At 29.4% G+C, this 15,926-nt stretch overlaps 1 protein-coding gene across 5 annotated transcripts in view; it reads right to left on the bottom strand.

Annotated features, from left to right (window-relative positions):
- The window catches only part of LOC145269215 (zinc finger RNA-binding protein-like), a 117,377-nt gene that overhangs the window by 66,226 nt on the left and 35,225 nt on the right, over nt 1-15,926 (bottom strand). For all 5 annotated transcript variants that reach the window (XM_080124835.1, XM_080124840.1, XM_080124843.1 and 2 more), the window contains exon 2: nt 2,026-2,103. In XM_080124835.1, the coding sequence (XP_079980961.1) occupies nt 2,026-2,103 (78 nt within the window). The remainder of the gene's footprint in view (nt 1-2,025; nt 2,104-15,926) is intronic.

Here is a 15,926-nt window from a genome sequence, read left to right as displayed (position 1 = left end):
TCAATAATATAACAGTGTTTTGAAATACGGTATGCATTGTTAAAGACCCAAAGAAAACTTTAAATGTCTATTTATATAACTATTTTGAAACAGTTCATAAATTAAAGTTTGATGCTATTGATTTGTAATTTTATTGCCTTATTTTCTGATATATATGCAATATTTATCAATATTAACAGCAAAGTGATTTAATAAAAATTTTTTGTTCAAAACTAAATTATCAAACCATTACTAAATTATTTACTGTATATTTTTCATGGGAAGTAATTTAAATTAACTACAAAGATATAGAAAGCATAAGCAAGAGTAGAAAGTAACTGGCCCTATCTCTTCCTCTGCCCTTAATGCTGTCACATATATAAGGGGGGAAAAAGAAATAGGGTGACTAGCAAATTTCTTTTAATGGTTTTTAAATTCAATGAAAATATTTTAAGTAAAAAAACACACACACACACACACACACGAGAGTTGATTCCCTTTTCATTCCTTGAAAGTGTCTTATTAATAGATGATTTAATTTGTACAAAACTTACCAAAATGTTACTTTCTATATGAATAAGTGCTAAAGTTTTACTCTTGTGTTTACAACAAGCTTATGAATGAAATTCTTATATCACATTTTTGTTATCACTTATTTCAAGTAGCAAACTTTGCAAAGCAATAGAAAATTGGCAATGGTAAAGCCAGCCATTAAATTCATAAAAATTACTCCAGGAAATATTTATCTCTGGATGTGAATGCGAAGCATTTAAATAAAAAGGTTAACTTTTTCTATTTTTGAAGTATTTACTCTGTGCATAAATATTTGAATGGAAATATATTGTTGAATATGTATGTACGACAGTCTGAAGCAGCCAAGATAGTTATGGGCAGCTAGTCTTAGGACCTGTGATGAACACTGAATACCTATGGACAAAAGGTAGATTTGACATTGTAACGCCTTCAGCTGGCCTTGCGGATGTCTTTGCCAATTTTGGAATGGATGAACTCTGTGTTGTGGCGCAGAGTATGATGGATGAACAAAATCTTGTCTTTAAAAGCGCTTGATTATAGGTGATGATCCTGTATCGCATCCAGATTTGTGTACTGGAGATAAAATGGTGGATTTTCAGAATTCAGCAGTGTTAGTATGGGTCAAACACTACCAACCTTTTAAGATCTGCAGCTCTTATTGGTACAGTGTCACAGTAAGTGTTGAAGCAAAACTTGAATATTTTTTTTTTCTTTTTAGACGCCATGTAATTTTATTCAATTATTATCTAATCTAAATGTTAAATAAAAGTGCCTATAAGAATAAAGTTTAGAAACTTATTTAAGGCACCTCATATATGCAACCAATGTTGTAAGATTAATTTACATATTGCCTTACAAATAGAAACCTCATTCTTTTTATTGTTTCCTAACTCAATCATTGTTTTCATTTTAATACTTGGCGCTTCTTCATTATAAGAGCAAAATATGAAAATCGAAATATTTAATTTGAAGTAAAACCATGGCATCTACTAATTTGTCATGCCACAGTAGTGAACACATCCAAAAATTATGGAAAACAATAAGGTAAAAAGAAAAAAGATACACTGGAGAGTTTGAATTGTAATAAGGGAGGTAATTATTTTTTGAAAACTAGAAATAATAGGTTAATTTAGTAAAACTCATTTTTTGCTAATTGTCTCCAAAAACTTTTCACTAATAAATAATTTTCTACTTTATTTTTTTTGTAATTTTTGGATATGTGACGTGACAATAAGTAGATATTGATTTTACTTGAAATGCAATATTTCGATTTTTGCTCTTATAATGAAGAAATGTCTAACAGTTTTATTTAGGAATATATTTTATTATACGATTGATAAATGCCTAGCATTATGCGTGAAGAATCTTTTCAGTCAATTTACTTCTGAAGGTTGCAATTTCTGGACTTAGGCGAGTCTTTTCCTTGATTTTGTCAATTTTTGGGGCACGATCATTGCAGTATGTTAAGATTTCATGTTTTTAAATAACGTATTCCTAGAAGGGCTAACTTACCTCCTCTTCTGTTGGATAGATCGAAGCATGCTTGGCCATCACATGCCTATCATCTGAGGATTCGGGACGCCTCATTTGCTGTTAAAGAAAAGAAAAAAAATTGTTATATGTACTCTATGACATCTTGTAATAATTTTTACATATCCAATTTTAAACCCTTTCTGTAGAGGTAATGAAATAATATTAATTTATAAATTGATTAGTTATGTCTTAAAAATCACACTTCATAAAATATTGCATATTCTTTCAATGTTAGTCCATTATAAATGTTAACATGATTTTAAATCATTTTATGTATTTTCATTATATCACTTATTAACTTGTTCTATTAAGGTATACCCCCACCCACCCACACCAAAAATATTTGATAATCATTTAAGCATAAACAGAAAGAAAAAAAAATAATTTTATGGCCCTGGTACTCCTAAATATTATTCAGCATTAAAAGAAATATGTTTCTGAATTTTTTAAATGGGGATTGACTACATCGAGATATGGGTATGACTGACCATATATAGAAGGAAAAGTAAGTGAAATCATCTACTTTTATGGCATGAAATAATAATTATAGATGGAAGAACAGTGGATATATTGAGTGACAATGGCATCATATGTAGACCTAGTGTAGAATTTAATTACAGTATAGAAACCATTAATCATGAATAGATTAGATTACTATGTGTATGTGTGCATGTACATACACACTGATAAGTAGTAAGGCTACACATCTAAAACAAAAATAGGTTAAAGATTCCTAAAATTCATACTATAATTATCCAGATGCTAAGTAATAATCAGTTCTAAGTGACAGTTTTTCTGGAGGTTTAATCCTCAGTGCAGGCAATACTAATACAATTACAAATTACGAAATACTTTCACTCAGTCATGGCTGACAGAATGAGAATAAGCGACTAAGCTACCATCATGAATTAAATATCGGTTTCCATGAAAAATTCTGTAAAGTACAAGATCAGTGATTACATCAGCCAAAATGCGAGAATAACATGTATATTTGTTATTTTCACATTTCGGCCTTATGACCTTATGCAGATGAACCTTTATGTATGTGTAACTCAGGAATCTATATAGAATTTCAAACAGAAACATTTTATTTAATCAGCAGGGATAAATTGTTCTTTCCATCCATCATGACGGAGTGGAAGTGTTAAGTATGCTATTTTTAGTAAAGATTGCCATTTAGAGATACCAGAAGGTCAGAGGTTACATCGAGAAATACATTTTGAAATGAGATCAAAGATGAGAATAGTTGTCCAAATAATCAAAAAATATCAATCTTCATTTCAAAAATTCCGAAATATGAATACCTGGTGTGAGAAATTTTGAAGTTATCACACCCATAAAAATACACTCGCACACCAAAAATATGGATCACTTTTTTGATTGTATAAATATTAAACTTCCTATCCAAATTGGACATTATAAATGCTCTTAGTTTAATTGTAAAAAATATTTAAATTACTCTTTACATGTTGAAAATAGTTTTGGTACTTATACAGTATAAGAATCATAAGAATGTTTGACCAGTTTATGGAATACAAAATATCATAAAGGAAACGTTTGTTATTAGTATATATATATATATATATATATATATATATATATATATATATATATATATATATATATATATATATATATATATATATATATACACACACACCTGATTCAAAAAAAAAATTTTTTTTAATTTTTGGATCTGCTATCAGTTTGTTATTTAAAAAATAAGTATTTATTTATGAAAGTTAACTTACAATCAGCATTTATATTTTTCTCTATTTGAATTTCCATTTTCTAAAAAAATGGACAAATAATAATTCAAGAATATTGTTTTCATTTTATGATAAATTTTTCATTGAAATTGTTTTTGTTTTAAAATTTGTACTGACAATTTCTCCAAAAAAATGTATTTGGTACCTTTTGGCATTTTCCATGAACTGCCCAGATAATAGCATGGTTCTTATACTGCATAAGTATTATTTTACATAAATGCAGTGCATAGATAGTATTTAAATTAGAAATAGAATAAAAAATATCAACAAATACATTTTTCTTTGATTAAAACAGAAAAAGTAAAATATAAAAATCATCTAATAAAAAGCAAAACAAAATTTTTAAAACTGCCTCAAGAGATAAATCAGAATGTGATGCTTATGAATAGAAAGGAAAAAAAATGGAATGTGTGAGCACTTAATATGTAGCTTCCATAGTCTACCTACAATAGTATTTTAGGAAAGAAAACATTTGGTAAAGGCAAGAAATACTTGGCCGATTGCCTCAACAAAAAAACTTGAATGCACACAAGAAAACGTGGTTTGATGATGAAAGTTACAAACTAAGCAAGAAAAAGGTCAGACAAAACGTCTACAGACTGCATAAAGCAATTGGTAGCAAGTGTTGATCCGTGAATAACAATGCGAATATCTTCACTATAACAATGTTATTTGTAATGCTATCATTAGAAATGGTAAAACTTCTGATGAAAATATAAATGCACACAAGTTTACCCCCCCCCCTTTGTTTGAATTGAAAAAAAAAATAATAAAATTAACATGGTTAAACTATTTGCAATTACAAAAAAAGTCAATTATCAAAATAAGCAATGTCTGAAGACGAGAGATCTGACTTTGGTAATCCATTTAAAACTTGACTATATATATAGATTCAAGTTTTAAATGGATTGATTATTCCAGGATTTACAGAGATAATTTTTTTTAGTACTTATGCAGAATACAAACTGTACTGAAATTTTATTTAGAAACCCATTCTTAATATGGGGAGAGGAGGGCATTTTGTAACTATTCTGTACTTTCACCTAACAATTTAATAAACAAAAGATACCATAAAAATGGAATTTAACTTGAAAATCTTATCTAAAAAAACAAAAAAAATTTTTAAATAAAAAAAATAGCATGGTCTGTATTAGGCATAAATACTTTTTTTTTTAAGTAGATTAGTTGGAATATTTATAAAAACTTATCCAAAAATGCAACTGTAAAACCTAATTTCAGGCTAAAATAAAAATCCCCAAGTCAAAATATCTAAATTTTGTTTTCAATATTTAGCAATAGTTTTTTTATAGATTAGAAAGTGGATTTAAGTTCAATAATCTTTTCGTGCATAAAATGAAATCAAATTATTCATATGCAATCAATATTTAATTTTTTTTTTTTTTTTTTGTTACATTTTCACCCCAAACAAAGCACCCCACCTCTTTGATGTAAAGGCTACTATCAGGGACAGAAGTTGAAGAAATACCATGTAGGGAGTTGGGCAGTAAGATGTCTGTTAACTTTACACTTGAACTTCTACATGTCAGTACAGTTGGGGAAACAGGAACCTTGAAAGAAATTCCGAAGTCTACCAGTTCTAGAGAAAAAACTAATAGAGTAGAAGGCTTTCTTACATCTAGGGATCTCTACTGTGTAGGGGTGGGACTTTACTGCTTGTCAGTTTGGTCAGGGGGTACAAGGGTTTGTAGTTCGGCAGAGCATCCACCATTAAAATACTTGTAAAACAGGCAGAGGGATGCAACATTTTGTCGATGGGACAAAGGTTGAAGTTTAGATGACAGTTCAGGACCTATCAGGTTGGCAACTCTTTTGAACACTGTCAAGTAGCAGATGCACCAGCCCAAATGTGGCAACATTACTTCATATATGGGTGAATGGTGGGCTGGTAGAGATACAGGATACTTTCAAGCGCTAAACTTAAATATGAAAATGGTATGAATTTATAAAAAACAAAAATGTAAGTTCTCTAGAAGTGATAAGTATATGAAGATTTTCTATCTTTTTTATCGTCAGTTAAAGCATCAAGGACTGGTATTACTGAAATGTGGAAAGAAGTATTTCCCAAACTACATTACTAAAAAATAAAAAAGTTGAATCAATTGCACAAAATCAACTAGATAAAGATTGTCGCCTCACACACACACAAAATACATTGTTAAATCGTGATGTCGAGGACATAATCCAATGGACATATATCCAATATTTAGTAGGCTTAAAAACTATCAAATTATTCAATAACGTAGAACCCTACTGTAGCAATTTTTTTTTTTTAGCATTATCACTAAATACCATATAGGTACAAATAGCTGTTAAAAATATAAAATTAATTGAAAGAAACTAGAATTTATTACATTTGTTTTGTTTTCTAAATCTCATGAGTTTCTTTTCAATGTATACTAATTTTTTAGTTATTGTTTCCTGTTGATTTTTTTCTTTCAATAAAATCATATTTAAAAAAAAAAAAAAAAAATTTTTTTAATAAATTGGCATGTTGATTATTATAATAACAATGAATATCCATCTAAACTTTCTGTTGGGTTAACAAATTTTGAAGTTATTAAAACAATTTTAAAAGATTTTTTTTCACTGAACACAGATTGAATAGACACTTTTATACTTTTTGTCTGGTTTATGATTTTTTTTTCTATCAAAATTAAGGTTGTAAAATAGGGTTGAATTTTTGCCAACTTAAATGCCCTGCGACAATCCTTCCTACCTCTTCTGGTTGGATGATACAACCATATTGGTGGATAACTGCAAACTTGGACAGCCATCATCAACAAAGGACTTTGCTGTGCTTTCAGGTTTACAGTGATAGTAGAATGATGGGTGCTTGCACATAATTAGATATTAAAAAGTAAAAAAAAAAAAAAATGTTACATAATTATGTAACATGTCGAAATTAGTAAAAATTTCAGAAATTACAAACATGATAGAATAGAAAAAGAATTACAAACTAAAATTTATCAAATGTAGTTTTATGCGTTTCTTTTATTATGGCCAATTCTGTATGACAAACAGATCTATCTTTCTTGCTTTCAATTAAATTCTGCAATTTTAAATTAGAAAATGGTGGATCAAGAATATACGAGAATAGCTGTTTTTTTAATTTTTGGAATTTTTTCTAATTTTGACATGACAAATATGCAATAGCGTTTTTTTTTTTTTTTTATACTTAAAATGTATTTTTTTTTAATTTTTAGATATGCAATTATAATACACAAGCACCAATTCATGATTGGTTAGCCATTTCATGATTCAGGATGTAGTACAGGTCAAGAAAGAAGCAATATGACTTGTTTTTAAATAAGTTTGGAAGATTAGAATATAATTTGGTATTTATGCAGACAACGACCCGTTTTTCCATGGATCTTGTGCCAGCATATTCTGGCAGCTAACATTGCTGGAATATGCCAAGCGCTGATCAAATTTTAAAATTTGAGGAAAAAAATAAGTCAACCTATGGTAAATTTCATGAATAAATGTTTTTCTTTTCTAGAATAATGTGTAACAAGAAATAAAATTTCCTTGGGAAGTGGGGATCTTTTTTTTTTTTTCTTTCTTGCAAGATTTTCGGTTATCTGCCTGGGATTCCTATTTAGGGTGTCCACAAAGTCACTGAAGTGTTTTGAACTTTAATAGAATCTATTTTTGATATTTTTCTGTAATTTTAACACAATCTGACTAAGACATTGAGAAATTTTTTTTAAAAATGCAAAATTCAAACAATCTTTATGAAAAATGTCTTAAATGTTGCCCATTTTCAGCTTCGCATATTATCTCTTGCTATGGCAATGTCAAATGGCCACCACATTCCTCAGACTTGATTAACTCCAACTTTTTTTTTGCGGGGATATCTGAAAGAAAGAATCTATGTTAATAAACCCCAAATCTTTCAAGAATTGAAGAAAAACATCAGGAACGAAATAAGGGAGTTAAATCGCAATCCAAAGATTCTTCAATCTGTCAATTTGGAAAGAGCTCAAATATGCAAAGCTGAAAATGGGTAACATTTAAAAGACATTTTTCATAAATAAAGATTGAATTTGCATTTTTTTTTTTTTTTTTAAATTTTCCAATATCTTAGTCTTAGATTGTGTTAAAATTACAAAAAGATATCAAAAATAAAGAATCTATTTAAATTCAAAACCCTCCAGTGACTTTTTGGACACCCTGTAGAAGTACTCTCTTCATACGTCTAATAGGAAATTTTTGTAATCGGTCATGGTGTGTTCTAAACTGATGATGCTCTTGTAAATTTCAAAGTTACAATGCCATGGGATCACATTTCTTATTAATTTTCATTCCTGGCAAAAATGAAAAAAAAAAACATTTTCCAATGATTGTAACATAATCTGAAAATCGATTCATTGTGGTAACTTTTCTAAAATGATTTATTTGTAATGCTTTCAAACTTTTTTTTTTTTTTTTTTTTTATTACTAAAACAAAATGTAAATTTTGATTTTCTTAGAAAAACAAAAAAAAATAAATAATACTTGATCGATTTCTGGAATATGATATCTTTGTTCCGTGAGGGGTATGTATAGCATTAAGACTTTTCTGTACTTTTTTTTTTTTTTTAATTAAATAGAATTCTAAATAAGAACCTATAATTTTGCTAATGTTAGTAGAATTTCTTAAAAGGCATGTAATTGGGTTAGAATTCTATTCTCTGTCAATCTTATAAGATTTCGAATGAAACTAGTTCTCATATTAAATGAACAGTTTAATATTTTTACTTTGTCATCAAAATACAGACTCCTGCCAAGAACCTAATACTGTGATCAAATGTAAACAGAGTGAGACGAGGAAAGAGGAATTGAAGGAAAAAAGACCCCAAAAACTTGACTGATTCACCGACTTAATAACAACCAAGAAATGATGACCTTGTTTCTATTGGAAATGTTTTGTTTTGTTTTTTTGCAAAATAATACGGTGAGAAAAGTAACTTGCAAAACAGTTTAACAAAATAATTATGGTTATCTGGTTACATGTTACTTTGTAAATGTCTAGTGGTCTGATGATCTGGATTTAAATATGAATGTGCCTCTTGGAACACATTACTCATAAGTGAAACGAGTTCAGGAAGACAGAGGGCAGAAAGAAATTCTAAATATAACTATTTTATCCATCTTTTCACTAATTTCCTCAACCTAGTTATTAGTCACAAAATAGTCTCCTCAAGCAATTTCTTCTGATGACAGGATTTCTGTATGCTAATACTTCTACTTATGTCTAAAAAATTATTTTTTCTTCATCTTATTCTTTATTTGTGCACTAAAGAAAACAAATTGAATCACTTTATTTTATTGTAGAAATCGAAGTTATTAAAAACAAATTTTTGTTCAAAGAAATTCAATTGTAAAAATATCCAAGTAGTTTTAGCGCAAAAAGTAGTGCTGCTTTTGGTATCTGCATGTCTTGAAATGTTTTTCCTACCAAGCGACTACTTGCTGAGCTAAGATTACAGTTGAGCTGCATTTCCTTTTATATTAAGCAAACTTATGTATATAAAAGTTTACAACTAAAAACCTTTGAAACTTCAACTCGAGAAATTAACCCTTTTTAGTTCACACACACACACACACACACACACGTTCCACTCGTAAATTAATTAATCAATTTTGGACAACGCTGCTAGGAGTAATGTGGGTTATGTTTAGTCTAATTTTATGCAAAGGTGGTAAGAACCAAGTGGCAGTTCTTCATGAAAATTAAGATACCTTCAAAATTTTGGAAATTTTAACAAGAAATCAATATTACCCAAATTTTAGTGTTTTCGAGTATCTTGAAGAGTTTTCTTTAGAGAGATAACAAACAAAACCCATAATTTTAAAAATTCAAATATTTCAGATTTGCATTGAATTTGATCTGTAGTCATTAGATACAGATTTAGCAAGATTTCTTGAATTTCAATTTCCTTAAGCTTATGCATTACATTTTTAAACATTTTCTAGAATCAAATTCATGTAATAGATTTAGATATTAATTGGAATAATGATTCTAGGCACAAGGTTTTGTAACATTATATTAGAATTTGGGGGGGAGGGGGGTTTCTGGGGGGGGGGGGGGTAATGAAATTTAATTTATATACGAGAAATAAAATCTGACACATTGTGTTAAATCAACACGCACTATTTATTCCACTTTGGTTTTATTTGAAAACTCATTTTTATTGCAGTATATATGCAAAAAAAAATAAACCACTGAACTCTGGAGATAAAAAATCCTACTCTTCAATAAGATGACTATTTACGACTAAATAACAAGATTCCGCTTACAAAAATTGCATTTTCCTGATGTATACTTGTGTCAGAAATTAGAAGTTAAATGTTTATTATTTTTTTTTTTTAATCTGCATTTTAATTGGTCTCTAAACCCTTATAAAATAAGTCTCTTTACTTTTATACTAGTAAGGGGAATGGGGCTTTGTCCGGCCATAAAATATGCTTAAATATGATATTTTAATTTGTCCAAGTTTTGTATATATTATTATAGAACCGTGATTTCAAAAGTAAAAGTATTTAGGTGCCATCAGCTAGAACCAAAGCAGAAATCAAAATTGTAGCATTCAAAGCTGGTAACGTTACCACTGTACCAAAGTAGCACACACATAAACTAATTAAAAATAAATGAATGTACAAAATGTATAACAATTTTTCCAATTTTGACCCATTTTTGACCACTTAAAAACTATTTTAATCGGCTAAATACCTATAAAAAAAACGGTCCGTAAAAAATCCCATCATTTGAGGTCCCTAGAGCTTTATTAAAGGAATATGTAAATTAGTTATCCTTTTGAAGTTGCTGGTAGATCTACAACTAAGCATATAAAGAAATTGTATTCACTTTTAAAATGAAAAAAAGCAGGCTTTTAATATCAATGTCAGTGCGACAAATAATTTTATATGTATAGATGATAACGCAAACAGACTGATTATTTTGGTATTTTATTGTTTATGATGTGTACAAATATACTATGTAAATAAAATGAGAAAGCAATAAGCAATGCTGAAAAAGAGTGTCTCTCTCTAAATGCTCAGCGTTAGACTTACAAGAATCAAGTTGGAATTATTTCAAAATAACTCATTCCCAGAAATAAAACAGTTGTGCTATTGTCCTCTAGATATTTCTCTCCTGTCCCTGCACATGGAATTTGGTTTCAAGACACATTTGTGCCATTCTCAAAATGTTTTCATTATAATATCTATCAATCTCAGGTTTGACAACCACTTGTCTTATATATCCAACAGAGTTAAGATGGAGCGTTACGTGTTGTGTATCCTGAACTACCAAATTTCTTACGAATGGCATTTGCTGACTAGGTTTTACCAGGCAATGATTTGCTCCCATGTGGCATATGGGTCCCTAGTGTTTGCTGAGTTGACAAGGTGTTTTCTGATTCTCTTGAGGGTTTACAGCATCTTGCCATCAGATATATATTACATATTCCTTGCCGAAACACTGTTCCCCCTGGAATATATAATCTGCTGGGATTAGATCTGCTGTCTACTCGCCGACATGTAACACCTGCTTTTGTTACCTATAGGATTATTTTATCATTCTTGTCCCACCGTAATGCTTAAATACCGCCCTGTGCTGCGGCTGAACAGACCAAACCTGCAACAATAACATTAAACTCTCGGCATAATCGCACTGGTGTTTACTCAGATGTACCAACGATCTCCTTTCGCATTACGTTCTGCTTGGAAATTGTGTTGCCAGAAAATAATCACAGACTTACAACCACAATAGGTTATCCTCTAATGTCTACATTCTCAATGTGAGAAACAGGAATCGATTACTTTTGAAGGAGGAAGAAACCACAATTAACCAGTTAGCTATTTAACTTTTATGAATATTTGCAAATTTTTTATTAATTTTTTTTTTTTTTTTTACAGAGTCACCACTTATCAAGGCTTGAAGGCCACTCAAGGACAAGGGTTAATGAGTGTACAGTAGTCAATGGGGCAATCCTTGAGTGGCCTCTTGGCCTTGATAATGTGGTGATGCCTATGTAAACAAAAAAAAAAAATCATTGGTAATGGAAATTTGGTAAATTGACCTACTTAAGGGGACGTCTCATAAAGAACTTGTTTACATTGGATTTGAAGACGACCATATTGTAATCAGATGGAAAGCAGGCAAATGGAAGAGAGTTCCACAGGGGTGCAGTTCTAAGAAAGAAGCTTTGTTCATGGAATCCACGTTTAGATTTAGGCACAGATAAAGAGTGGGGGAAATTATTAATAGTGGTTTTAGCTAGATGTTTTCCACAATAGTTTGAAAAGGGGGGGGGGCATATATTGGAGCTCAGACAGGTACTTGACATTAAAATAACAATAGAACAGAGACAGGCTTGCTAAGTTTCTTCTGTGGGAAAGAGGTTGCAGGGAAAAGAAAAAGGCATTCCTACTAGGTTGTGAAGTTTATTTTGAATTTTGTCAAATCAGGATAGCAGCTCCTACCCAGATGTGGCAACATCCTAGGACACACTTGGCAGTACAGTAGAGAATTGCATCAGCAGTGAGATATCAACTGGGACAGTAGAATGATCCCACCATTTTTCCAGCAACCTTGGCAACAGATTTTATGTTTAAATAAATTTAAACATAATTAGTTTTTTTAATTATGTAAGAATCTCCATATGCATATATTTCACCAATCATTATGAATTTTGGAACACAGCTAAGTAGGCATAATGTGGAATACATTTAGTTTTAATTTTATACAAAGAGGGCAAAGGAGAGGTAGAAATCCTTGTTGAAAATCTAGTTTGTGTGAAATTCTAATAGGTATTAGACATAATAAATATTTCCACAATTTCAGTTTTCTTTGGAGTATTTTAAAGAGGTTTTAGGGAGCATAATCTGAACAAAACTTCCTATTTGAAAATTTAAATATTTCGTATTTGCATTGAATTTAAATTATAGCAATTATACACAAAGTAAGATTCCTTGAATTGCAATTTCTTCTTAAGTTTTAAATTTTAGACATTTTCTAGATTCAAAATCATCCAAGTATTTTGATCAAAATTGGAATAAGGAATCTAGATACAAGGTATAATAGTATTATATCTTGATTTACATCTAGTATGAAGACAAACATGGTGCATTAATTTCTGGCATGGGCATTCAAGGTGTTTATAAAATAAAATTATAAAACCAGGTATTTTGTAGTAGTTCAGATTTAAATGCATTTTGGTCCCCTGATAAATAGTGGACCTGTAAATTTACCCTTGTCCATTTATCTGTTCATCCGTTTGTCTGTCCGCACTTCTCAATAACTAAGTCGTGGAATTTTTTTAAATTTTATAAACATTAAACGTGGTATGTAAAAAAAAAAAAAAAAAAAAAAAAAAACAGATTTTTCCGAGAAAATTCCAGTTGCCCCCCTTGGGGGTGCCTTTCAGGTTAAAATGGCTAAAATTGACGCTTACATTTATTAAAAAAATTTGGTGCCTTGGATTTTTATAAAACTTCCTGGAAAGTTTTTTTTTATATTAAGTTATAATTTTATACAATTTATTCCATAGTAAAATAATAATATAATAATTAAATAATTCAAAAATCTTATTTAAAAATATATATTTTGTACCAGCATGTACTATTAGAAAAAAAAAAAAAGCAACATTATTGCAAAATTGGTACTTTTGAATGTAATCATCACTAACAAAAGAAATCAAGATCCTAACTTGTTGGTAACATTTGGCAATGCATTCGAGCAACTGTTTTAATGTCAAAAAGACAAGGTTTCTTATTTTTGTTGTTTTGTAAATTCGTGTTGAAAAAAAAAATTGGAAGTAGGAAAGAACTAAAATTCAAAACCAACAGACATACAGTGAAGGGGGGGGGGGTATAAGTTTATAGTGTTCAGCGAACGATGGGGTGAGGAGAGTAGTTTCAACCACCACTGCACTCTGGCTATGCAAGTTATACACTCAATTACTTTTCGTTAATTCCATGTTTCAATTTACTTATTTTTTTATTTGTCCTTTCATAATCTTGTGTTTCAGACGTGTTTTTAATAATTAAATGGACTTGAAAATGTCTTCATATGTAAATTGTCTTTTTTTTTCTTGTTAATTTCTACAATTGTATTCAATTATTTTAATGACTAAACGATAACATAAGTAATTCAATTAAGCTTAATTGCAGAATGAGGGTTTGGTCTGGTTAACAACCTCAACTGACACATGTCTCCCAGAACCCTAACCTTAGATCCACATCTTGGGAGGTGGTCACAGGGTTAAGTGAAATTTCTGCATATCCTGAAATAGGATGTAACTTGATATACTCTCCAAATCCTCCACTTGGCAAATAGTTGATCATATAAAGAAATCTAGTTCATTTACAAAAAGATTATGGTACTTATTTAAAATCTAACCCCAGTTTCTGGGTGAGTATTTAGATTGCAGTGCAAGTTTAATGCAAAAACTGTATATTTTTTAGGGGTGGTGGTATTTTAAAATCTGTACTTTTTTAATATACTTTAGTAATATTATACATCAGTAAAATAGAATTCTAATATTTTCCTTTTTTATTTTTATACCCAAATTCACTTTTTTTTTTTTTTTTTTTTTTTTTTTAATTCCGCAATGATCCATTTCCAACTTATGAAAAATGTAAATTAATTATCAACATGGTCATCTACGTTAAAAAAAGAAAAAAAAGTAGCTGATCTGAAATAGATTTTTTTTTTTTTTTTTTTTTTTTTTGACATTCACGCAGACACCAAAATACCTCTGGATCAAAAATGGTAAAACATTCTTGTTTTGTCCACTTACAGCGTCTATTCATTTTTTTTTTAAATATTTTTTTAGAGAGAGTTCAGAAATACCCTATTAAGGAAAGTAACTAGTTTGAGCATGTGAAATGAAGCTTTGGAGACCATCTAAATTCAGATTGAAATAATTTTTATAAAACCGTTTCAAAGTAATCATATATTTTACAATAAAAACGGACTTCACAACAAAAAACCAGCATACAGCAACATTATCTCTATAGATTATTCTATTCAATTTTAACTGAAAATAAATTTTGAATGGTTTTACTTATGACTTATAGATGAAGTCACACAGTTGGTGTTTATTTAGTAACTGCATAGTTACTAAGGTAAGTTTAGGGCTGTTAACACCATCCATTGTAATATGACTGAGTGGAACATCAAAAATGTCCCATACACAATAGGGCAGGTCGATTTTGGAACCCCAGTGAGGCAATGGTGATGATAGTTGGGGTTTGACATAGAAAAGACCTACACAAAATATTTTTCTCAAAATCGTTATCTTTGCTTGAGGAAATGACTTTAAAAGTTGAAAAATTGAAGTGAGTAAAAGTTTTTTAATGAATTGTCAAGAACGCCCCATCGTCAAAACAATCCGTATTGTTAAGAAAATAAAATCATTATTTAGAATAATTTTTAAACTACATTTTTAAAATGAGTGAGGATAATGAATTAATAAAATAAATATTAAGTGTAAAAGCAAAATTATGTTTTTTAAATAATAACGACCAAAGTTCGCTTTTTCATTTCAGGAACTTTTTTTGGGGTGGAAACATTTTAGATTTCACCGTCGCAAAACACGCTCGTTATTGATATTGAAAATTAACGTTTGTTTATTATTTAATTTGAAAACATTACGATTTAGGCTTAATTATTTCGAAAGGAAAAACGAAAAAGACTTGTTTAAAATATATATTATATTTCAAGTGTCTGCAGTGAATTTAAACATATTTGTTTATCTTTTTTAATTTGTTTTTCTATTAGGTTGACACAAAAACAATGTCATTTTTTGACGTTCAAATGAACGTCAAAAGCATTATTTTTGCACCAATCTAATATTTCACATCAAATTCTATTTGAAATTTTTATTAAAATATGGTAATACTCAAGTTTTATATTAAAATAACAAAAATATAGTCCATACAATTTTATTCTACACATTCTTTAGGAAACATAACCACGTAAATTTTCAAGTTTTTCTACTTAAAATACTTTGCAGAAAATTATTGTCAAATTTTAATTTCTTTTATTTTTAGAGAGTAATTGTTTTTAAGCAGTTTTTCTTCTAAAATTATAGTTTTAAA

Source organism: Euprymna scolopes, chromosome 4 (genome assembly GCF_053919585.1).
Source record: "Euprymna scolopes isolate OS-2025 chromosome 4, ASM5391958v1, whole genome shotgun sequence".
In the NCBI taxonomy this organism is placed as follows: Eukaryota; Metazoa; Mollusca; class Cephalopoda; order Sepiida; family Sepiolidae; genus Euprymna; species Euprymna scolopes.
This window is presented reverse-complemented; position numbering and strand designations above follow the sequence as displayed.